The sequence below is a fragment of the Protopterus annectens genome, chromosome 7.part1 (genome assembly GCF_019279795.1).
Source record: "Protopterus annectens isolate FY-2018-M chromosome 7.part1, PAN1.0, whole genome shotgun sequence".
Classification (NCBI taxonomy): domain Eukaryota; kingdom Metazoa; phylum Chordata; order Ceratodontiformes; family Protopteridae; genus Protopterus; species Protopterus annectens.
Window position 1 is genome coordinate 482,781,710 of NC_056740.1, and position 26,210 is coordinate 482,807,919.

The 26,210-nt window shown below is 41.2% G+C and overlaps 1 protein-coding gene across 1 annotated transcript in view; it reads left to right on the forward strand.

The window, feature by feature from the left end:
* The window catches only part of MON1A (MON1 homolog A, secretory trafficking associated), a 481,001-nt gene that overhangs the window by 253,912 nt on the left and 200,879 nt on the right, over positions 1-26,210 (forward strand). The window contains exon 4 of the mRNA XM_044078934.1: positions 24,943-25,708. Coding sequence (XP_043934869.1) covers positions 24,943-25,708 — 766 coding nt within the window. The remainder of the gene's footprint in view (positions 1-24,942; positions 25,709-26,210) is intronic.

Sequence of the window (26,210 nt, forward strand, 5' to 3'; positions counted from 1 at the left end):
TCCTAGAATTTATAAACTGAAATGCTATGGAACAACTGGTCACCACTCCCACAATAGGGGAAAACATATTGGACCTGTTCATCACCAACATGGGGACTCTGTGTTCCATACCAGAGGTATACCCCTCATTGGTAAAATCTGACAATAAATTAATCACTATAGACATACATATCCCATCCCCACCCCCAGCAAAGGAAACCACGGTCAAAAACTTCTCAAAAGCAAACTTCCCACTTCTGAAAACCGAGGTGGAATCCTTCAAAGCCCCAGGGCCAGTGGAAAATATGGCCCAAACCGCAGAATCCTTTACAAACACATTCTATGGATACCTACAGGAATGCATGGATCGTGCTATCCCAAATAAAACCAAGACACACTCCTCCAAAGGCAGGAGACCTGTCTGGTGGACCCCAGCCATAAATAAGCTGTACAACAGAAGGAGGAAGCTACTACATGATAGAGCAAAATCCCTGAAAGGAAGGCAACTCTGATCAGTACTAGCAAGAAACTACGATCCCTCATAAAATCATCTAAGGCTAGCTTCGAAAGAAAAATTGCACAAGACGCTAAAGATAATCACAAGACTTTCTTTAGTTATGTCAGAAACCTGGGTGGAAACTCCCAGATATGCTCTGAGTTAGTGCAAAATGACAAAAAATACACTGAACCCACAGACATTGCCAACATCCTGGCAGACAGGTTCAGTACAAACTCCCCCCCCTTCCCCCCCCCCCCCAAAAGAGCAAATGTCTGTCCCAACAGAGTGTAGCCTCCCTGACATCACAGATGCACAGGTGAGAGCTGCCCTCTCCAAAGCAAAAAACACAGCATCAATGGGACTGGACGGTGTCCCGGGCTGCATTTTACATGAGTTCCAAGAAGAACTGAACCCTCACTTAAAATCACTGTTCAGTCTCAGCCTTACAACAGGATATGTACCCAAAGAATGGCGTACAGCAACAGTGGTCCCACTCCATAAAGGTGGAGCCACAACGGACCCCGGAAACTATCGCCCTATAAGCCTAACTAGCCTGGTCTGCAAAGCTATGGAGCATATCATCATGGAACTCATAAACAAAGACATTGGGAACCTCCAAACACTGGATCCTACCCAATTTGGCTTTGTTAAGGGCAGATCTTGCCTCTTGAACCTGGTCAATTTCTTTGAAACAGTCACCAAGGCCATAGACGAAGGGAAGGTAGTCCACACAGCCTACCTTGACCTTGCAAAAGCCTTCGACACAATACCCCTCTCGGGCTCATAAATAAGCTCACCAGCTTAAATATCAACCCCTATGTTACAAGATGGGTTGCAAACTGGCTTAGGGATAGAACCCACATGGTCAGAATTGCAGGTGCCATGTCAGACTCTAAACCAGATACAAGTGGCACTCCACAAGGCTCAGTCCTGGGACCTCTCTTGTTCGGTATATATTTCTCTGAGGTACAGGCTAACACAGAAGGACTATGGCTGACAAAGTTTGCAGATGACTGCAAACTGGGGACCATAATCAACTTGCCGGCTGACACAAGCATCCTCCAAAAAGGTCTCACAGAGACGGATAACTGGTGCCAGAGCCATGGCCTAAAGCTAAATGCCAAAAAGTGCATAGTCATCCCCTTTGGGAAAAACAAAGTGCCCACAAATTACCACATAGGTGGTAATCCATTAAGTACGGAAGAAGTTGAAGCTGATCATGAAGGGATTCACATCCAGATCTAGTGAGGTCATTGTTCCCCTGTACTCTTCACTTATCAGACCAATGATCGAGTACAATGCCCCATTCGGGATGTATCTCACCCGACATCTGCAGCAATTGGAGAGACCCCAAAAGTTCCTCACCAAAAGGATAAAGGGACTCCAAAATCTGTCATATGCTGCCAGATTGAAGAAACTCCAGCTCTATTCAGTCACATACCGTCTGCTCAGAGGTGACATGTGCCTGACATACAAGGCCATGTCCAACCCGAATTAATGGACATGCTCCACCTCAAAAATCCAAATCCACCAAAACCACTAGAGCAAGCGACTTAAACCTTAGCACGGATATAAATAGGACGTGCTGGAGGGATAGATTTATCACTCAGAGACTCCTATGCTGTGGAATAAAATCCCGGTCCATGTGAGGCAGAGCACCTCGCTGACTCTGTTCAAGAGAAATCTAGACCTGTGGATGGGAGATCGTAGGTTTACCCCAGGAATCAACTCTGTGTCACTGCTGGACAGAGGCACAACAAACTAATGGGCACAGTATTTTTTCATATAAGGGGTGGCGTAAGCCACAATAATTTGGGCTAGGCTTATAAATGCCTTAGGGCAGATAGCCTAGTATAAACCTGTGAACCTATGAACCTATGAACCTAAGTAATTAGGGATTTGGGGACCCAAGTAGACTGCAATCTCTCCTTTGACAATCACATTGCCAAAGTGGTTAGAAAGACATTCTATATAGCCCACCTTATCACGAAGGGGTTCACATCTAGATCAAGAGAGGTCATTGTGCCCCTCTATTCATCACTCATCAGGCCCATAATTGAATACAATGCCCCATTTGGGATGTACCTTACCCGACACCTGCTACAACTAGAAAGACCCCAAAAGTACCTCACCAAGAGGATCAAGGGACTCAAACAGATGCCCTAAGCAGTTAGGCTAAAGAAACTCCAGATCAACTCAGTTGATTACCACCTACTCAGAGGCGATCTGTGCCTGACGTATAAAGCCATGTCCAACCCAGAATTAATGGACATGCTCCACCTCAAGAAATCCAAATCCATCAGAACTACATGCTCCAGTGACTTAAACCTCAGCACAGAACTAAATAGAACATGCTGGAGGGACAGATTCATATCTCAGAGGCTCCCCTCACTCAGGAACAAAATCCCAATCCATGTCAGACAGAGCCCCTCAATGACCCTCTTCAAGAAGAATCTTGACGTTTGGATGGGAGATCGTAAATTTACCCCTGGGATCTCTTCTGTGTCACTGCTAAACAGAGGCAAGATAAACTAACCTTAAATGGGCTATCTTCTGTGACCTACTATACAGAGGCACAGTCAACTAATCTAAGAAGGGTGGCGAAAGCCAAACACACTCTGGCTAGGCTTGTAAATGCCCTAGCGCAGATAGCCTAGTATCAACCTATGAACCTATCTCCTATTTCAATTGCATGTAAATGCTCATAAATTCTTTTATGTAACTCTCTTGTTGTCCTTCCTACATAATAGGCTGGACAAACTGAGCAAAAGGAAAATTAGACCACAAATTTTAGATTTGCAGCAATAATAACCTTGTGTATAATTTTTTTTACCATTGGCAATCACATCATTCCCTTCATTTTTTAAATATTGACAATAATTGCAACTATAACATTTATGCATTCCTTTTTTATTTATGGCTGTATTTTTCTCACTTAATTTATTCTAAAACATGTCTTTAAAACTCCTCCCTCATTTGTTAACAAATACTGGCCCTTCCCATAGGGGAAACTACTTAATATCTTCCAGTTACTGCAAATAACAACCTTAATGCCATCAGCATCCAATGAATACTGCAAAAACATTCCTAATTTGTAGTCACATTGTGTTTTTACACATTCTCTAAATATGCCCTTCTTGTCGCCCCTCATATTAATAACTTCCTCAAACTTCTGTTCTACTAACTTATTTGGGTAGCCTCTAACTAAAAATTTAGAACATAAAGCTGTTCCCTCCTCTAAAAACAAATTATCATTCTCAGTTAATTCACTGACTCTTAACAATTGTCCCTTCACGATGTTATTTTTCATCCCACTAGGATGCATACTACTATACTCTAAATAGGAATTATTCTAAACTTCATTCTTATATATTTTGTTTTTTAACCTGTTTCCTTCTTTAAAAACCTCCACATCTAAAAAACAAATTCTTTGAAGATCATATTCAAAAGTACTCAGAGGCAGGATTGGCATACTGAAAAAATAAAAGCAAATTATTTAAATCACCTCTCCAAATAATAAGTAAGTCATCAATAAAACGTCCATAATATAAAATACTATCAGAAAATCCACTATTCAAAATTGCATAATTGGAAGGTATGGCTGCTCGCATGGCCACACCATTGATCTGCTGGAAAAAGGATGAATTAAACTAAAAATAATTGTAAGTTAAAATAACATCAAGCATCTTCATAATAAGATACATTTAGTCATTAGAGAAAAGATTGGAGCTTAGCAATTCCCTCTTAACAAAATCCAGCCCCAATTCATTTGGTATCATAATGTACAGTGATTGAATGTCTAAAGTTACTAAATAATCATTGTTCAAAACTTCAAATTTATTAATAATATTTCTAAATTCAAAAGTGTCCTTAATAAAAGACACACTTCATCGTAACTTCAACCTTTTATCCATATAAATGGCCATTCCTTCTGTTTTGCTTCCCCTACCAGCCACTGTAGGCCTAAATTGGGGGTTGTCCAGGTCTCTATGTACCTGGCAGGCCGAAGATATGACTGATCTTAGGACATTTGTAAATTAGGTCATTTTAAGCCTAGCCATTTCATCCTAATGTAATACCATAGAAATACCAGCCAGTACCCAAGATTGCATTTAATAATGACTTCCCATGCCCAGGATCCCAGACCCCCTACCACTTCTTGGATACTTAGGGTATTGCTGTTGATATGAAAGTGTGAGGGGACATTGTTTGTGCTGAAGTGAATGATGATGCATTTCTTTCCATTCAGTTTGAGACTGTGACTAATACACCAGTCACTGGTCTGCTTGAGACCCTCCTGGAGTATACTGACATCATTTGGGGACTCAGTAATTGCACCAGTTTGCAGTTGTCTGCAAACTGGGTCAGCCACAACCCCTTAGTTTTGACCTGAACTTCCGAGAAGTATATATCAAACAGTAGGGGGCCCAGCACTGACCCCTGTGGCACCCCACTGGTAACAGGTCTGCTGGTTGATGTGGAGTCACCCACTTTGACGGTTTGCATCTGGTTTGCGAGCCAGTTAGCAACCCATATTACAAGAAAGGGGGTTATATTCAGTTTGCTAAGTTTATTGGTATTGTCTGAATGTGGAATTGTGTCAAAAGCCTTTGCCAGGTCGAGGTATACTGTGTGCACAGATTTGCCCTCGTCAATGGCCTTGGTCACATTTTCAAAGAAATCCACCAGATTTAACAGGCAGGATCTGCCGTTCATGAAGCAGAATTAGGTAGGATCCAAGGTTTGGAGATCACCTATGTTTTTATTTATGAGGCCCATAATGATACATTCCATGGCGTTACAGATGAGACTGGTCAGGCTTTGTGGAGGGAAATAACTGTTGCTGTTCTCCATTCCACAGGAACAAAGCCTGTGGTTAGGCTATGACTGAAAATGGTACTTAGTGGTGATGCTAGTTCATGTTTTAGCTTGTTTAGAAGACAGCCTGAGATGTCGTCTGGTCCTATAGAAGCTGTGTTTTCTGCCTTGGACAAGGCTTTGAGGACCTGCTCTTTAGATATGTAGGGTGGGAGTTTGGGGGAAGGTTTGTTGTAAGTTAGGAGGGGATAAGGAGGTGAAATTTTCACCAAACCTATCTGCTAGCAGATTTGCTATCTCTGTGGGGTCAGTGTGTGTGATACCTTTGGCCGCTAGTTCTGCACATGCTTGGGTCCTACCCTTTAGGTTACGTATGTAGTTGTAAAAGGCCTTATGGTTATCCTTGGCTATACTTGCTAAGTTTCTCTCAAAGGAGCCCATGAAGGATTTGACAAATTGCCTTATTCGTCTGTTCAGGCTTAGAAGGGTGCTTTTCCATTGTTGAGGCCCTGCCTTTGTATTCTTAGAAAACAACTTTTTTTTGTGTATTGTAAAGTTTGTTGATGCAGGGTGTGCACCATGGCAGCTTGTTTTACTTGGGGCTCTGGCTTTGATTCTTTCTGGTATGGCCGAGTTTATACACTTATGCAAGTGATTGTACAGAGCTTTAGTGTGAGGTTCGGCATAGTTAACACTTCCAGCTTGGGGTGGTACTTGGAATGCATTTTATGTCTTCACCTAGGAGGGTATAGTTTGCCTTGGTGAAGTTTTTAGTCTGATTTCACCCTTAGTGATTTCTGGTGTTAGTGCCAGCTCGAAGGTGACTGATTTGTGGGTCTGACAGTTGTGGCAGTCCATCTATTTGACATGTTGGTGAGGACCAGATCCAGAATGTTTGTTTCCCTTGTCAGGGTATGGACAATTTGTTCCATGGCATTTGAATTAACTAAGTCAAGGAACGTTTGCGCTAGCGAGCTAGCGTAGGTTTCCTAATTCATGGTGGGATAATTGAAATCCCTCATAACCAGTGTGTTTGGTAAAATTTGGATGGTCTTCAGTTTTGTCAAGTAGGCTTCATGGGCGTCGTGAGCCATGGAGGGGGATCTATAACTGGCTATGACTTGAATGGGGTCTTACCCACGGTAACCTGGACCTGGAGTAACTCCATGGAGTTGTCCATCTAACTACTTTGCCTGGTGCAAACTGTCTCTGGCAAAGCAGTGAGGTTTGTTGAACATTAGCTTCACAGGCTGACAGGAACTGGACCCCCCCCCTTGAATGACACCAAAAACTCATCATTCTAATTGAGGGTAGTATGCTGCTCAAGGCTAGGGACATAGCTGCCTGGAATACATACTCAGAAAGCTCAAGCATGTCTCTGTTGATAAAGTCCAGTGAGGTATGTTTCAGGTCATTCACACCAACATGAACTATGACAGTCATAATGGTAATTATTGCTGAGAGACCTGAGTGCATACCTGATCTGACGAATCCTGGCACCGGACAGGCAGCTGACCGTGACTTTCTCCTTGTCCAACTTGGTGAGTGTGACATGTGTGTCTCACTGTTGAGTCTCCAATGGCAAGAAAATTTGGCATTAAAAGGGAAAGGAAAGGCAGAGATCAAAGGTCATCATGGAAGTATCAAACAGAGAAAACTGTAAAGCAATTAAGACAAGAAGTGTGACTGTTAGAAGAGTATAGAAGAGGGAAGAGACCTACAAAAATACTCAGAGATAGATGTGATAAAAACAACATGCAGTATCAGAACAGGCAAGGATCTATCATACACCATTGCAAATCATAAACTGAAAAGCAATGATTACAAAGCGAGGCTGTGTATAGTTGTCAACAGTAAACAATTCCAACAGATGCAACCAAAGCGAAGCTGTGTATAGGAGCTCAACAGTAAACAATTCCAACAGATGCAACCAAAGCGAAGCTGTGTATAGGAGCTCAACAGTAAACAATTCCAACAGATTCAACAAAAAACAGAACTCCAAACAGCAAACTAATTAACTTTATTCAGTCGGCAAAGCTTTTGGGACATCAGCCTTTCTCAATGCTCATTTAAAATCAGTCTCATAACACTCCCTTTTAAAAAAATTACACGATTACAAAAAACAATTAGGATTCAGAATTTGTTCACTTTTATTAGCTATGCTTTTAAAGCTATACTACAAGTTAAAATCATTTCATAGCATTTCATAAAAATACTATATAAAATTATAACTATTAAAATATTATGAATAGTATTGTTATTACTATTAATGTAGCCAGGATAGATAAACTTACAACTTAATTTGCATCTTTCTCAGTACAGGTTGTATGCTAACAGAGGAGTTCATACCCAGTTTCTTATCAGCCCATAGGTTCATAGGTAGGTACTAGGCTATCGGCCCAAGGGCCTATGTAAGCCTAGCCAACAAGGTTCCCTGGCGTTCGCAACCCAAGAAGGTTATTTTCCTGTGCCCTTGATGAGTAGGGCCATAGAAGTGATCCCCGGGGTGAATTTCCTATTTCTCATCCACTCATCAAGATTATTCTTGAAGAGTGCTAGTGAGGAACTCTGCTTGACATAGGTAGCTTGTTCCAGAGTATGGGAAATCTCTGGGACGGGAATCTATCCCTCCAGCATGTTCTGTTTATTGTGGTGACAAGGTTTAAGTCTCTAGAGCATGTAGCTCAGAGTGATTGGGATTTCTTTAGGTGTAGCATGCCCAACAACTTTGGGTTTGACATAGCTTTGTATGTTAGGCAGAGATCACCTTGGAGTAGGCAATGTGCTACGGAGTAAAGCTGGAGTTTTTTGAGATGATCAGCATAGGGCATCTGTTTGAGCACCGTAATCCTCTTTTTGAGCTATTTTTGTGGCCTTTCCAGCTGTTGCAGGTGTCTTGTGAGGTACATTCCAAAAGTGGCGTTATACTCAATGGGTCTAATGAGAGCCGAGTAGAGTGGAACAATGACCTCTTTTTTCCTGGATGAGAACCCTTTCATGATGAGGTGTGCCATGTAGAAGGACTGACTACTGTGGTGATGTGATTATCAAAGGAGAGACTACTGTCTACCTGGGTCCCAAGGTCTCTTATCACACCTTTGCTGTTAAGTAGACTGCCGCCTATGTGGTAGTTCATGGGTACAGAATTTTTCCAAAGGGGATGACGATGCACTTTTTGATGTTGAGCTTGAGGCCATGGCTCTGACACCAGGCATCAGTCTCAATGAGGCCCTTTTGTAGGATGTCCACATCATTTGGGGACTCGACTATGGCACCTAATTTGCAGACATCTGCAAACTTCGTCAACCAGAGGCCCTCTGTGTTGGCCCGTACTTCAGAGAAGTAGATCCCAAACAGGAGAGGATCCAAGACTGAGCCCTGTGGTATTGCACTTGTCACAGGTTTGAAGTCAGATTTGGAGTCTGCAACTTTTACAGTGTGGGTTCTGTCAGTGAGCCAGTTGGCAACCCATCTTGTGATGTATGGATTTATACCCAGGTTAGTGAGTTTATCTATGATTCAAGAATGGGGGATGGTGTCGAAAGCTATGGCGAGGTCAAGATAGGCTGTGTGAACTTCCTTACCCTTGTCTACGGCCTTGGTGACTGTTTCAAATAAGTTGATCAGATTCAGGAGACATAATATGCACTTCACAAACACAAACTGGGTATGGTCCAGAGTTTGGAGGTTACCAATGTCTTTGAGTTCCATGATAATACTTTACATGGCCTTGCAAACCAGGCTCATCAGGCTAATAGGACGATAGTTCCCAGGGTCCGTGGTGGCTCCCCCTTTGTGGAGTGATATAACTGTTGCAGTGTGCCATTCAGTGGGTACAAAGTCTGTCGTGAGGCTATGACTGAACATGGTGCTTAGGTGGGGGTTCAATTCATTCTGGAGTTCATGTAGGACACAGCCTGGGATGTTGTCCGGTCCCATGGATGCTGCGTTCTTGGCTTTGGAGAGTGCAGTTTTTACCTGCTCGTTTGTGATTGCAGGGGCACTGCAATCTTCCGGTATGGATATGGGCCCTTTAGGGGGTGGGGTAAAGTTAGCACTGAACCTATCAGCCAGGATGTTGGCGATATCAGTTGGTTTCGTAATTTTCATGCCATTGTGCTGTAACTCAGAGCAGATCTGGGTGTTGCCATTGAGATTCTTGACATAGCTATAGAATGCTTTGTGGTTGGCCTTAGAGTCAGTGGCAATCTTGTTTTCATAGCTGGCTTTGGAGAATTTTATGAGGGATCTCAGCTTTTTACTGAGGCTGACCAGGGAACTCCTCCACTCATGCGATTTTACTCTCTTTTGCAACAGTTTCTTACTTTTGTTGTAGAGTTTGTTTATAACAGGGGGCCACCAAATTGGCTTCCTTTTTTGGAGGATAGCGTTTTGGTTCTGTTTGGGATAGCACAATCCATGCACTCATGTAAGTGGTTATAGAGTGCATTTCTGTAAGATTTGGCAGTCATAACTGTATTGTCCATCTGCATGGATGTCGTGAAGTTGGCCACTTCTGTCTTAAGAAGTATGAAGTTGGCTTTGGAAATTTTTTTTACAGTGGTTTCCTTAATGGGGGGAGAGGGTGGGATATGGATATCTATGGTGATTAGCTTATGGTCGGATTTGACCAACAAGGAGTTGACTTCGGGTGTTGAACACCAGTCACTCATGTTGGTAATGACTAGATCTAGGATATGATTGCCCCTGGTGGAGGGTGTGGATAAGTTGATCCAGGGCATTAGAGTTTATGAATTCTAGAAAGCATTGTGCGAAGGAGTTGGTGCATGAGTAGTTTTCCCAGTTAATGGTGGGGTAGTTGAAATTGCCCATTGTTAGGGTGTTTGGTTGAACCCTAATACTTTCTAGTATATCAAGAAAAGAGGAGTGGGAATCCTGGGGCATGGTGGGTGATCTGTAGCATGCTACAGTATGGATTGCAGTTTTACCCGGAGTTAGTTGCACTTGGATAATTTCGGCTGCATTATGTTGGGCAACTAGCCTGTAGGTGTGGTTATCCTTAATGAATATGGATACACCTCCGTCCTTGGTGTTTCGGTCCTGGTTAGGTGACTGAAAGGTATGGTATGAGTTATAGCCTGGTAGTGCAGGGGTACTCTCTGGAGCCTTGAACTAGGTTTCAGTCACTGCACAGATATCAGTGTTCTCCATTTTAAGGAGTGCCTCGAGTGAATGCATTTTGAGGTTTAGACTTCTAGCATTGAGTAGCATTACCCTCAGATGTTCTTCATCTCACATTGCTGCAGTCCTTACATATGGGTAGTCCGCCTGTCTGTTTTTCTTGCCTCAGTATTTTTACGGATGTCAGAAAAAGTGAATAACTGTATTTCTTGTCAGTGGAACCGGTGGTTCCCGGAGGGACCTTCTCTCTAGGTCTCAGGGGAGACTTTGATTTTTGTAGCCCTCAGGAGGCAGGTAAATGGCAGAAGATTTGATTACTCTGATTTAGGGTTTATGCCCCCCTCTGATAGAGGCCTAGGGTGTGGAGCCCAGAGTTTTTGAACAGGCTGACAGGCTTCAGATGTTTCTCTCGACTGACTGAAGACTTGCAGACTCTCCTTATTCTGATTCTGATTGATGCAGATGATTCCACTCTTCTGCTTCCAGAGGATTTTTCTTTTTTTTCAGAGACATTCTATTCTATGAGGGAGGACTTTTTTTAAGTGAGAAGGTCAGACTCTGAAAAAGTTAGGAAGGGCTTAGAGAGTTTTTGCTAGGCCCCTGGCAGGCCTGTGGATTCCCTGTTTGTGATGTTATGCAAGTGATGTGTGAGGCGTTAATCTCTTAATCTCGTCACTTCTGCCGCCTGATTCTGTGGAAGCTACAGGGTATATGAGGCGGGTGGCTATTGAATATCAATATCTAGGCTAGGCGGACCAAACCCAGAGTCAAGGACCTATGGACCTAAGCCTCCTAAGGAAACCCAAGGTAAAAAATAGATAAAGAAGCCAGAGCTTTGGATAGATGGGGAAAAGGTCTAAAAATCTTCTACCTTAGCTATGAGGGCTTATGATTGCCCTTTTTGAATGTTCAGTTTGATGTTGAAATATCAATTCTTCTTTCTCCTATGGTGGAGTCCTATAAGAGATCTTGGGGCATTAAAGAATTGCAAAGAGTGGTGGCAATTGTGAACAGTGGAAGATTTGGTGCACGTCTCTTCTCAGTGGGTAGTTTTTGATGCTGTGATCCTTCTTATGATTCTCAGTCTAGGGTAGATCTAGACGGTGGTGAGGGGCAGAGCTCAGGTTTCTCAGAAGGAACAGGGAGTTCCTCTGCAATCTTCTGCCAGATCCTTCTTGCCTGGCAGCACCTTTGGGAGGAAGGTTAGCACTCTTCAAAAAATTGGGATGTTTACCCAAAGACAATGCGTGTGGATATATCACACACCAGGTTACAAGTTTATTTCCTACCTTGCCTTTCTCCAAAGGCATGCCTCTGCCAGAAGTGGGCCTAGAGTTTTATTTTAGCCTTTTTAGTACCAAAAGAAAAAGAAACACGACAATTTTTTTTTATCCATCCCCCCATCATATCTGGACATTCCCAACCAAGTTCAGTTCAAAATACTAGCGTTACTTTTACCTCTGCTGGGCAAATGGGCAAAATGGTGAGGACTTCACATTATCAGTTCTGCATTGCCCTTCATCATTTACAGTATGTGATGGCAGTGTTAAGCATCAGTTGTCTCATCAGTCAGGCTGACTGCTTGGACACTGTCATTCAAATAATACCTTGCATTCAAAATGAATTTACTTCTTCCAGGGCAGGTGTTGATCAAACAGACAACACAACTACTGCTTTTTGTTGGCCATTACCTTTTGCTTGCCTGTATCTGTTATGGTGGTGGGTTTGTCATTTGTACCTTGCCTAAAAAAGGCACTATAGGGGCAGCAAGAGCCTTAGCCAGTATCCGGAATCTTAATAAAGAAAGGGTACCTCCTAATGCTAAAGTACAGCTATCAGTAACAAGCAAAAACAGTATTCAAAATGAAATGTTGTACAACAATGGCCAATGAAGTAAACTTGGAGAATAGGTAGTGGTAAATGATATAAAACTTAAAAGTGCAACATATATAGCAAAAAACTTGCATACATTTCCAGTCTTTAATTAAATGCACTTACAAGATATTCACGCTGTGAATGCAGTTATACCATAGCGAAATGATGGCTCCAAAGTATCCAGTCTTATGATGGCGTCAAAGTATCCAATATTTTTGGTTTGATATACAAAGTATCCACACTGAAGATGTAGTAGCTGCTATGTGATTGTGATGAACTGTGATAACAACTTAACCAGTCTAACAGATCAAATAAAAGCTTCTAGCTTTAATGACAGTTAAAATCCTTTTATTGTAGGAAAAGTTAAAATCTTAATGTCAAGTTAAAATCTTGATGTAGAATAAAACAGTCCCTATGTATTCCAAACGATAAGTACTTTCGGTATCTTGTAAGTAAGTGCATTTAATTAAAGACTGGAAATGTATGCAAGGTTTTTGCTATATATGTTGCACATTTAAGTTTTATATCATTTAACCACACTACCTATTCTCCAAGAGAACTTTACTTCATTGGCCACTGTTGTACAGCATTTCATTTTGAATACTCTATCCGGAATCTTAGGGGCAACAGATGCAGGCCATCTCTGGTAAAGCATCATGGCCTGTTGACCATGTTGTCCCAGGCAGACAGATACTGGATACCCTTAGAATGACACCAGAATCTTAGCCAATTGTTGAAGTCAGTCATTTTGTCCTTGTACTGTGGTATCATTCTGGGTCATGGCAGGATGCTACTCAGGGCTAGGGTCATACCTGTCTGGGCTACAAGATCGGAGATCTCCTCCATGTCTCTTTTCATGTAATCCAGGGAGGTACGTCTCAGGTCGTTCACACCAACATAGGCAATGACAGAGTCATATTTGTACTTGTTGTGGAGTGACTTGAGTGCATGGGTTATGTGGCGGATCTTGGCACCTGACAGGCAGCTAGCAGTAGCCTTCTCCTCGTCTATTCTGGTGAGTGGAACATCAGTCTGCCTGACTGTAGAGTCACCAATGACTAATGTGTTAGGTATGTTGTTTTGCCTTATGGGCTGTGGTGTAGTGGCACACTGAGTCTGTGTGTTATGTCTTTTGGGTTGTGATGAGGGGTGGAGGTTGCTTGCGTTTCTGCTTTGGAGGTCTCTGTTGCTTGGGCAGATTCTTATTGAGAGCCTCAGAGAATGCTTTTGTGTATCAATGTGTGGGTTTTGGTGGTGTTGGTATAGTGGGACTATGTGATGAGTGTGGTGCGGAGAAAGTGTTTACCTTCTCCTCCTGACTGATACGTTCAGTCTTGGGTTGAGAGAGCTTTGCCTCTAGTTTGGCTAGATAAATGCATCTCTCACAGGTTGTAGTGTTGGGTGGTAGGAGGAGAGGGTTGTCTGTGTACATGAGGCAATTGCTACATTGCCCCAAGATGTCCAGATTCATCAGCTTGACAGGAGAGAACACTGGGAGCTGTCCCTTGGACATGCCTGGGTAATCACTTATTTCCTCTAGACAAGTGAGGGAAGTACTAGAGCTGTTTCCTCGAAGTTACTTGAGGAAGACAAGTACTAAAACTGTTAACCACTAAGTAACGTGAAAGGATGAGTACTTTGTAATTTGTAGCTTATTTAGTTCTTACAACAGTTCTGAACCTGTGCTGGACACGGAAAAGCAGATTCAAGTGCTAATATTTAGAAACTGGCTAGTTCTAGGGGAAAAGCTGAAGAGCAGACTTTATGGCACTGGGAATAGTTTAACCCTAGCTAAGTGGCGCTTCACAATGCGCAAACTTGCACAAACACAGGTTTTTAACTCAGAAACTTGAAAGGGATCAAAATTAGCCCAAAATGGCCAATAAGGTAAATTTCAAAGCTGGAAGCCACTCCGCTTGCGACAGATAGGCTGCTCTAATGCTTACCACTCTCACTGATAAGCAGAAAGACCTCCCACTACCACAACAAACTTCTAACATAACAGTTTTAAATAGCAATATATTTCTTTTTGGAGAGGAGTTATAGCACCAGATTTTGAGTGTGGTGATGGGCATTTCAGTAGCAATACCTGTGTGAATGTAGCACTAAGTCAGTGGGAGGATAAATATATCTTTGTTGATATATATTTTTTTAATTTGGATGAATTATGAATCAAGCTTAATAGGTTATATTAAGTTTTTGGATAACACTACAAGTTTTTTGTTAATTTAAGTTGAGGTATTCTAAAACTGAGGTTATTTTTTGATATAACTATTAAGAAAAATGTGAAGAATTATCCACTAGTGTCTTCAGAAAAGAAGTACGAGTGAATAGGTATTTGCATAGACAGAGTACACACTCTAAATATGTCTACAAGGGTAAAATTAAGAGCAAATTTTTAAGGACCAGGAGGTTAACCATGGATAAAAGACAAGCTGAATAAATAAGACAGGAGTTTGAGGAAAGACAATATGTTGGTGGTCTTTTAATTAAAGTATTAGATTATGTGACTAAAGAAAGATACAGCCTAGCAAACACGTTCTTTCAGAGTCCATACAAGAAAAGGGCTCTAATGAGAGGTAGACTGAGAACATAAATTATTTGACTCAATATAATTCTTAGACTGATGGAATTATTAATATTATTAAGAATAATTGGGCAATATTAAATGCTGTGCTTGAATTGAAATGTTGCATAGGTAAAAAAACAGAATTTGTGTATAAGAAATGTAAAAACATGACACATAAGTTATGCTATAAAGATATGACTGGCAGGAAATCTGGTTTTATTACTAGAAAGAAAGGTATGTTCCCTTGTCATAATTGCTCTTTTTGTAAGTATAAAATATCTTATGTTAGTTTTGTTTATCCTGTGATTGAGAGAGTTTATGAATGTACTTGGTTTGCAAGATGTAAGACAGAAAATATAGTATATCAAGCTGTCTATACTGCCTGCCCCAGTTTTTATATAGGGAAATGGAATATGAACTTATATCAGATAAATGCTCTGACATTCTTTCTTTTAAGATGTGGTGTTATGAGATAAATGCTCTGACATTCTTTCTTTTAAGATGTGGTGTTAGTACTAATTCTCTTGCTAGACATGTGAAAGAAATGGGGGTGCAACATACATTTAAATTTAGCATTCTACAGAAGACAATACCTGAAGTAAGAGAGGGTGATATTATACATGACACAGAAATTGTAGAGTACAAATGGATTGTTATATTAGAAACTAATAAGAAACATGGCTTGAACTCCTATGTTTGTATAAAACCTGTATTTAGAAAGATGCAAATGAAGTTGTAAATTTATCTGTTCTGGCTGCGTTAATAGTAATAACAATACTATTTATAATATTTTAATTATTATTATTTTATATGGTATTTTTATGAAATGCTATGTGTGACGACCCCACTCTGGGCTGGTAATCAAGGAGCCTGAATCCTCACCACTGACTCTGGAGAGGAACATTCATTTGGTATACAAATGGATACTCTCAGTATTTCCAGATGCAGACTTCCCTGCGTCAAGCACAATTTCCCATAAGAACACACAGGGAACACACTCAGTCTGGGGTTTGTATCTCTCTATCTGTCTCTCTCCAGGTCCACAGTAAGACTCCCCACTGGTACAGGTGTAGGATTAGGTCCTCAGCAGAGTGTCCAAGCCAAGTCCTTCAGCACCCTGTATGTGAAACCAGTGCTTCGTGTCCCTGCCCCAAGTAGCTGATACACACACACACACACACACACACACACACACACACACACACACACACACACACACACACACACATCTGGCACAGATTACCTGCTCTGCCAACTGCCCACACTACAAGGTAGATTCATTGCCACTAGTCAGTTACTATAAGGCTCTTTAAAGGGTATCCAACTATACTGACTAAAATTAATATTAATACAAATGGCAATGTTGACCAAACAGCAAGGTTTCAGCAGTGGCCACAGTTATCACTAGATAAATATATGCAAATGCTTTCAAAACTTAAATATTTTCTAAAAAGGAGCAGCCAAAATGAAAAGTTTAAATATACTTAATAATAAATAAAAGAACATGAAAGTACTAAATATATATTTACAGTAAACACCAGAGTTTCAGCCACATGAGATATTAAAAATAACACTGATGGAAAGTTTCACACAGTTATAGAAAAACAGTACTTCTAATCTCACTATATTTTCCTGACTCATCTGAAGAGAATGACTGCTCCCTAGTTAAGTTACTTACTACCACAAGGCAAGATGCTGTCGGTGAGTGGTCCTTGTTGTCAGCTTTAAGACGGAATGTAGAATGCTGAGAGCAATCTCCTACTAATATCTAAATATTATTTCTGAGTTGATTACACAGTATCGTCACATCTGGTAATCTGACTCTGTTTCCCACACTCATCAACACTAGAAGCTGACAGGATTTTGGGACCTTTGTGTTACCATATACACAGATAGAGCTTTGCTGAGATCTCCTCGAAGTCATAAAACCATAAAACATTTCCCTTCTTCCTACAGGAGCTCCCATCTGTTCTCTAGCACAGACATTGCATCTCTGGCTCCATTCAAAACTGTGGGATAACATCTTTTTGGCTTAACCCATAAAGTAATCTAATTTCAGATATGTTTTGAAGTTTAAGATTAACCTCTTTGCTTCCAGTCCTCTGTTGAAACATATATATTTAATTCAATTACAATAATACATGTACATTTCTTTTCTTCCAGCAGGGCACAGTGTTTCATTTTAACACAAGCAAACCTCACACTACATTTTCAGCACAAGCATTTGTACAAATCTGTTCGATGTACAGATGACATATAATTATTTTCAAATTCCAGCTAGCTGTGCTGGCACATGTTGGCAGTACCTGCTGTCATCACATCATGAAATATTTTAAGTTGTAGTATAGCTTTAAAAGCATAGGTAAAGTAAAGTGAAGAAATTCTGAACACTGGTTGTGTTTTGTAATCTTGTGATTCTTTTAAAAGGGAAGGTGTTGTGATGTGATTTTTAAATGAGGATTGCGAAAGGGTGATGTCCTGAAACTAAAGTTTATAAACTAAAGATATCAGCACAGGCAGAAAAACTTAGAAGATATGCAGATAAGATAAGGCAAGAATTGCTTCATTTAACAGAAATGGATAGACATAGCAACACTAAACTCACATATGCGGAGGCTCTTAACATTAACTTGCTCAAGGAACAAGGACATTCGAAGCTGAAATGCAAACAAACACCAGTGTGCCAGCCAACAACAGCCCCTGAGGCAAGACAATGTACCCAACACTTGAGTCATAGTTGACTCTATAGTCAGGCACACTGATGTCCCACTCACCAGGCTGAACAAGGAGAAAATTACAGTCAGCTTCCTGTTGGGTGCCAGGATCCGCCACATAACGCACGCACTCAAGTCACTCCACAACAAGTACAAATACAACTCTGTCATTGTCCATGTTGGAGTGAATGACTTGAGACATACCTCCCTGGACTACATGAAAAGAGACATGGATCATGTGGCCCAGCAGGTATGATCCTAGCCCTGAGTAGCATCCTGCCTTCGCCCAGAATGATACCACAGTATAAGGATAAAATAATTGACTTCAGCAATTGGCTAAGCTTCTGGTGTTATTCAAAGGGGATCCAGTATCTGTCTGCCTGCGAAGACATGATCGACAAGCCACGATGCTTTGCCAGAGATGGTCTGCACCTGTCACCCCTGTGATTCAGGATACGGGCTAAAGCTCTTGCCACCCCTATAGTGCCTTTTTTAGGCAAGGTTCAAAGGACAAAACCGCCACCATAACAGATACAAGCATGCAAAATCTGAAGGTAATGCTACTCAATGCTAGAAGTCTAAATCTCAAAATGCACTCTCTCGAGGCACTCCTGAAAACGGAGAACATCGATATCTGTGCAGTAACTGAGACCTGGTTCAAGGCTCCAGAGAGCACCCCTGCAGTACCAGGCTACAACTCTTACTACACGTTTTGGCCACAAAACCAAGACTGAAACACTAAAGATGGAGGAGTGTCCATATTCACCAAGGATATTCACACCTCCAAGCTAGTTGCCCAACACAATGCATCTGAAATTCTCCAGGTGCAACTAACACTAGGCAAGACTGCAATCCAAATTGTAGTTTGCTACAGATTCCCCACCATGCCCCAAGAGTTTCAATACACCTTTCTAAACATTCTGGAAATATTAAGATACAACCAAACACCCTAATACTGGGTGATTTCAACTACACTGCCATTAACTGGAAAAACTACTCGGGTAACAACACCTTTTCCCAATGGTTCTTAGAATTCATAAATTCCAGTGCCCTGGATCAACTAATCCATTGTCTCACCAGGGGCTCCAATATCCTAGACCTGGTCATTACCAACATGGGAGATAGATGCTCCACACCAGTTGTCACCCCCCTCATTGGTCAGGTCTGACCATAAGCAAATCACCCTTGACATCCACATCCCACCCCTACCCCCTCTGTAAAAAACTTGTCCAAAGCCAACTTCATGCTACTGAAGTCAGAAATGACAAACGTCATGACACCCATGCAGAAGGGATCTGAATGTTCGACTGCTGAATCTTACACTAAGGCACTGTACGAGCACATCCACTCGTGCTTGAATCGCACCATCCCAAATAGAACCAAGATGCTCTCCTCCAAAAAAAGGAAGCCAATCTGGTGGTCCCCTACTATAAGCAAACTATACATCAGAAGGAAGAAACTGTTGCAGAAAGGTGGAAAATCCCAGGATGCAAAAAAACTCCCTCACCAGCCTCAGTAAGAAGCTGAGATCCCTCATAAAATCCTCAAATGCTAGTTCCGAAAATAAAATTGCCAAAGATTCCAAAGACAACCACAAGGCATTCTATAGTTATGTCAAGAATCTAAATGGCAATGCTCAGATCTGCTCTGAGCTACAATAGAATGGCATTAAGTATACTGATCCCAAGGTTATTGCCAATATTCTGGCAGATCGATTAAGTGCCAACTTCACCCCCCTCACCCCCTAAAGGACCCACCTGAATACCAAAAGACTGCCAAATTCTGGTAATCATGGCCACACAGGTAGAAACCGCACTCTCCAAAGCTAAGAATACAGCATCCATGGGACCAGATGACATCTCGGGCTGTGTACTACATGAACTACAAAATGAACTGGGACCTCACCTAAGTGTCATGTTTAATCATAGCCTCATTTCAGGCTTCGTGCCCACTGAGTGGCGCACAGCTACAGTTATCCCACTCCACAAGGGGGGAATCCACCTTGGATCCCATGAACTACCATCCCATCAGTCTGACAAGCCTGGTCTGCAAGGGCATTGAACGTATTATCACGGAACTTATAAACAAAGACACTGGCAACCTTCAAACACTGGACCCCACCCAGTTTGGGTTCGTGAAGGGCCGAACTTGTCTCCTGAACCTGATTGACTTTTTCGAATAAGTCTCCAGAGCTGTGGACAAGGGTAAGGCGGTCCACACAGCCTATCTGGACCTCGCCAAGGCCTTTGACACCATCCCCCACTCTGGAATTATAGATAAACTTACTAAGCTGGGCATAAATCCCTACGTCACCCGATGGGTTGCGAACTGGCTTTCTGACAGAGCCCAGACTGTGAAAGTAGCCAACTCCAAATCCAGCTCCAGACAAGTGACAAGTGGAGTACCTCCGGGTTCAGTCCTGGGACCACTCTTGTTTGGCATCAACTTCTCTGAAGTACAGGCCAACACTAAGGGACTGGCTAACAAAGTTTGCAGATGACTGCAAACTGAGAGCCATTATTGAATCCCCAAATTATGTGGATATTCTACAAAAGGGCCTTACAGAAACAGATGCTTGGTGCCAGAGCCATGGGCTTAAGCTTAATGCCAAGAAATGTATAGATATCCCCTTTGGAAAAAAACATGCACCCATGAATTACCACATAGGTGGCAGTACACTAAACACTGAAAGTGTGATGTGAGACTTAGGGTCATAGGTGGACAGTGGTCTCACCTTTGATAACCACGTCGCCACAACAGTCAGGAAATGCTATGTGGCACACCTCATCACTAAGGGCTTTTCATCCAGAAAAAAGGAGGTCATTGTCCCATTGTACTCATCCCTCATTAGACCCATAATAGAGTATAACGCCCCATTTGATATGTACCTCACAAGACATCTGCAACAGCTGGAAAGGCTGCAGAAATACCTCACTGAAAGAATCACAGGCCTAAAGCAGATGCCATTTGCTGATCATCTAAAAAAAACTCCAGCTGTACTCTATGGCATATTGTCTACTCAGAGGTGGTCTCTGCTTAACATACAAGGCCATGTCAACCCCTGAGCTGTTGGACATGCTCCACTTAAAGAAATCCAATCCCTCAGAGCCACATGCTCCAGGGATCTAAACCTTGTCATCACAATGAACAAAACATGCTGGAGGGATAGGTTCCTGACCCAGAGACTTCCCATACTCTGGAACAGACTGCCCATACATGTCAAGCAGAGCGCCTCATTGGCCCTCTTCAAAAGGAACCTTGATGACTGGATGGGAGATGGGAAATTCACCCCAGGGATCATGTCAGTCACCCTGCTAGACAGGGGTACAAGGAAGTAAATATTGTGGGAAGAAATATCTAGGGAATTGTTATGGCTAGGCTTATATAGGCCCTAGGGCTGATAGCCTAGTACCAACCTATGAACATTTTAAGATTAATGAAAGAAACAGACTACAGAAAGTCAAGAAGACCCAAAATGTTAGAAGTTTGATAAAACAAATGAACACAATAATCATAACTGTTGATAGAAATTCATGAGGTATAACAGAAGTAAATAAGATATATAACTGTGCAGCTAAATTAATAACAGATAAAGTTTTACAACTAAAACACAGGGCAGTAAGGGAAAGGAAGGGGAGAAATTGAATGCCATGATGGAAGTATTGAATAGAGAAAACTATAAAGCAATTAATCCAAGAAGTGTCACTGTTAGAAGAGTACAGAAGAAGGGAACGGATTAACAAAAATATTCAGAAAGATAGACATAATAAATGCAATGTGCAGTATTATAATGGATCAGGATCTGTCTTACACTATTGCAAATAAACTAAAGATATCAGCACAGGCAGAAAAACTTAGAAGATATGTAGATAAATGTAAAGGAAAAGTACAAAATAAGCAATTTATTGATGATACAAAAAAATGTATAGTGAAGTGAGAAACAAGGCAAAAGGGATAGAAACACCACCAAAAAAAAAGAAAAAGAAATAGACACATTTTGGAAAAATATGTATGAAGATTCTGTGGAACATAAAAAATATGCTGAATGGATAGATGTAAAAGAAAGAATAAGAAGTTCAAATGTACAGGATATGAAATGTGACAAAGTAATGGTCAGAAAAATTGAAACAAAATTAATAATAGCTCCTAATTAAAATTCCCCAATCCCAGAGGCAGTACCTAACTTCTGGCTAAAAGTATTAACATATTTACATGAAGATTTAGCCATGAGTACGAACCATTTATATGCTCACCTCTAACAGTCACCAACCTGGTTAACAACAGGAAAAACAATACTCCTACTTACGAGTGAACCTGCAAGATATCCTAAAACTGTAGACCAATAACTTGCCTTCTGACAATGTATGAACTATACACCGGAATTGATGTTGATGGGGTTTATAGTTATTTAGAAGAAAACTCAATCATGGCAATAGAACAAAAGGATAACAAAAGAAAGTCATATGGTACAAAGGATCATGTATTGTTTAATAAAGTCGTAATGGAGAACTGTAAAAAGGGGAAGAATCTAAGTACGGCATGGATAGACTACAAAAAGCATTTGACAGCATCCCACATTCATAGATAAAAATGCTTACAAACTTGTGATACTCCCTACATTGATTGATTACATTAGAGTGACCATGAAACAGTGGCAAATCACCTTGCAGCTAAGCCATGATAAAGGATAATTTATTATTGTAGGGATAAAATTTCAAGGGGGGATATTCCAGGGTGACTCCTTGTTACTGCTGCCGTTTTATCTTGCCCTTAATTAAGCTGTCTACTTAACAGATTAGGTCATGGCTACAATTTGGTCCCAGAAAAAAATACACTGGAGAGACGTCATGTATCCCAGAGACTACCCCTTCTCTGGAACAGGCTCCCCCATACATGTGAAGCAGAGTTCCTCCCTAACCCTGTTCAAGTGTAACTTGGACATTTGGATGGAGAACAGGAAATTTGTCCCTGGTTTGGCATCTATGTCTCTAATGGATACAGGTGGCCTGTAAATGTTTCATCTCCCATGCCCCTGCTTAGACTTATCAAGGGTATCAAACTTGTCAGAGTTTTGGGATGCATGGTTAGGCTTAAAAAAGCCCCAGTATTTGTTAGCCTACTACACATCTCTGAACCTTTGAACAAAGAAATTGTTGGTGTTGCATATTTGGATAACACATCAGCAATGATTTCCTGTTGAAAACTGTTGTAGCCAAGTTCAGCATCAGTTACTTGTGACTTTGAGAATGGATCTTTGGAGATTTGGAGCTCTGTGAAGTGTCAGGAAGCCATGTACACTTACATTGTTTATAAGTTGAGCATTAACTAAGCCAGGCCAACCTTAATGTAAGAAACACAAATTTATTAACTGTCTCAGTTTTTTATTTTTTAGTTTATTAAGTTATCTGACAATTTAACATTAAGGCTACAGACTATTTACAAATTTCATCCTGTAGTTCTGAGATTTAGCTTTTCTTCTGTCTTCATTTCCTGACATGCCTGTCTGTTGTATCTCACTGGAATCTCCCCTTTTGTAGTTGCAGACCATTGTGCTTATTGCAGTTCCCAGAAGTAACCCAGAGATCTTGCACAAGCCCTTAGTATTAACATGAAGATCCCATGGCAAGCTTACAGATGAGCAGTGGCTCTCTCCTACCTCCAGCATTCTCCATCCATTCAGATAAGTCAGTGCTAAGCCAAATGCTCACCTTTTTGACTGACCTGCATGCTTTCTTTCTCTTTAAATTACACATTGGATCACAACTCCTAAATAAACAGAAAATTCCTATTCAGGATTTCACTGATTTAACGTTAGGTATTCTTTTGTTTTATGTCAGTGTCAGTGGTACAGCAAGTCGCACACTTGCCTTTGATGCAGAATGCTGTGGGTTCTATTCTTACACCAGTTAATTCAATTGCTGACATAGCAGTGCAGCAATAAGGGGGCTGCGGCACTGCTGTGTGTGCTGTCCTTCAGTTGAGAAGTTAAACCAAGGCCCCATATGCTTGAGATGGAGGTAGTTTATGTAGACATAAAAGATTCAATGGCACTTATCAAAAAGAGTAGGGGAAGTTCCTTAATGCCCTGGCCAAATTTCCCCTAGTAGTATAATACATAAATACTACTTAAAGACATCTCCTGAAAAGAAGCTACTAGCCTAGTGGAACAAACCGAGGCAACAAAAAATAAATAAAATAAATAATAAATATAGTGTTTCTACATGTCTACATTCTCTGCATCTAACTGTTCACAGAATTTTTGCTTTTTTTTTTTTTTTGTAACCATGTATTGCACTTAGGGTGTATCTGAAGAGTCACTTTCACTTTTATATATTCCTTGTTATGAAAGCAGGTAAATAAGGAGGAGTGAGATTTAAGTCCAGACTAAGTGGGACACTACACTTTTGCTGACCCAGTGCACCACTCAGCTTGTTTCATCTGGCAGTTTAATATTCTCATTTATTTGGTCATCTCTAGATTACTGGCCATCACTGCTCAGGGTTTTTCTGTCTTTATGGTACGTATCTCTACTGCATCCCTTTGTGCTGTTCTGCCCATTTTATTCATATTGATAAAATCCTCCATTAGGCTTCTTGAAATCCCTCAGTTCCTCTCTGTCCTTTTCTCAGAGAAATAATGTTTGATTGCAGATTTTAGTGTAACTTGCAAAAAGGCAAACAGAGGATTGTGCAAGATGGCTTCCAGTGCTTCATAGGATAAATACTTAAAAAGAGATTGACACAGCCCCCTTTCCTTGTCATATGGTACGTGTACAAGCAGCATGCTGGGGGCATATTAAATCTAGATAAAAAGTTTTGTGAAGCCCTTAGTACATGTTGTATGTATAGAATCATACACACGCATCTATGATGACATTTGAGCGTATCTTGAGTGCTGCGATCCAGACTTAATGCAGTGCCAGTGATTTCTGTGTCATCCCATTCCAGCCACACTTGCAAAGGCACTGGTATAACAGAATTAAGTTCAGATATCTGACATGACAGCTTGGAATAATGGATTGTTTTTACAGTATATATATATATATATATATATATATATATATATATAAGGAATCATAATTCTTGTCCAGAGCAGGCTTCTAGATATTGTCAGAAATTATTTTACCATTTGCTGCTCTTACTGGCTGATGCCGCTCACCGTTTTTGCTACTCATATGATTATAATAAAAAGTTGGTGATGATCTTGCATTGCAAATACAAATATTTTAAATTATATACTGTAGATTATCTTGTCAATTGTTTATCAAAGGTTTAGTCCTGGTCACAGTTTTATATATAGGTGTTTGACGGGTTATTACTGTTGTCTTTGGCTTTCTTTCCCTGCAGATGGCTACAAAGTTGTGTTTGTGCGCCGAAGTCCACTGGTTCTGGTGGCTGTGGCTCATACTCGTCAATCTGAACAGGAAATCGCTCAGGAACTTCTCTACATCTACTACCAAATCATCAGTTTGCTAACATTAACGCAGCTCACACGCATCTTCGAGCAGAAACAAAACTATGATCTGCGTAGACTGCTAGCAGGCTCTGAGCGCATCACCAACAACCTCCTGGACATGATGGACAGAGACCCTAGTTTTCTGATGTGTGCGGTACGTTGCCTGCCTTTGCCATCCTCTGTGAGGGATATCATTAGCTCTAGTCTTCAGCAAGCCAAGGCTAAGAACCTTGTGTTCTCCATCCTAATCTCCAGGAACCAGCTTGTGTCCTTAGTTAGGAAGAAGGATCAGTTCCTTCATCACATAGACCTTCACCTTCTCTTCAACCTGATTAGTTCTTCCACGTCATTTAGGGAGGGAGAAGCCTGGACACCCATTTGCCTTCCAAAGTTTAACTCTGCTGGTTTCTTCCATGCACATATCTCCTACCTGGACAAGGAGACTGACCTCTGTTTGCTGCTAATCTCCACTGACCGGGAGGATTTCTTCACTATTTCTGACTGTAAAAAGAAATTTTTGGAGAGGGTGAAAAGAAGAGGTGCATATCAAGCGCTTCAGGATGCTTTGCGTTTCCCATCTTACAGTACTGCTCAGGTTGGGATAGAACATCTAAGGCACTTCATCTATAAATCAAAGAGTTCTGGACTCTACACAAGGTGAGAAGCATTGAGGGAAGATAAAAGACCCTCGATTGAGTAAGTTAAGTATGAAGATAGCATAATGCAGCTGTTTAATCACGTGACATGTGAGGAAAATACTGAAAATGTAGCTAGAGTTCAGCTTTGTTCATGTGTGCTTTATTGCAGCTGTTGTTATCTGCTTGTTTAAAGGTGAGATTTATAGGTTCATCATATCGTTCACTGTTGCAGTAGTACTAATTCTTGGGACTTTTGCTATAGAAAGCCCAATGTCCAGCCCATCTTACAGAATTTTCCTTCCCTCCTAACAGAACAATGTCCTCCCACCTGGAAGTCTGCCTGTGCTTAGTTTTCTCTTCCCACAGTACAAGAAAAAGTTGTTAGTTGTTTGGGTACTAGGCATCACCAGTTTGTTAGTTCAGGGGTACTGGGCATCACCAGTTTGTTAGTTCAGGGATACTGGGCATCACCAGTTTGTTAGTTTAGGGGTACTGGGCATCACCAGTTTGTTAGTTTGGGG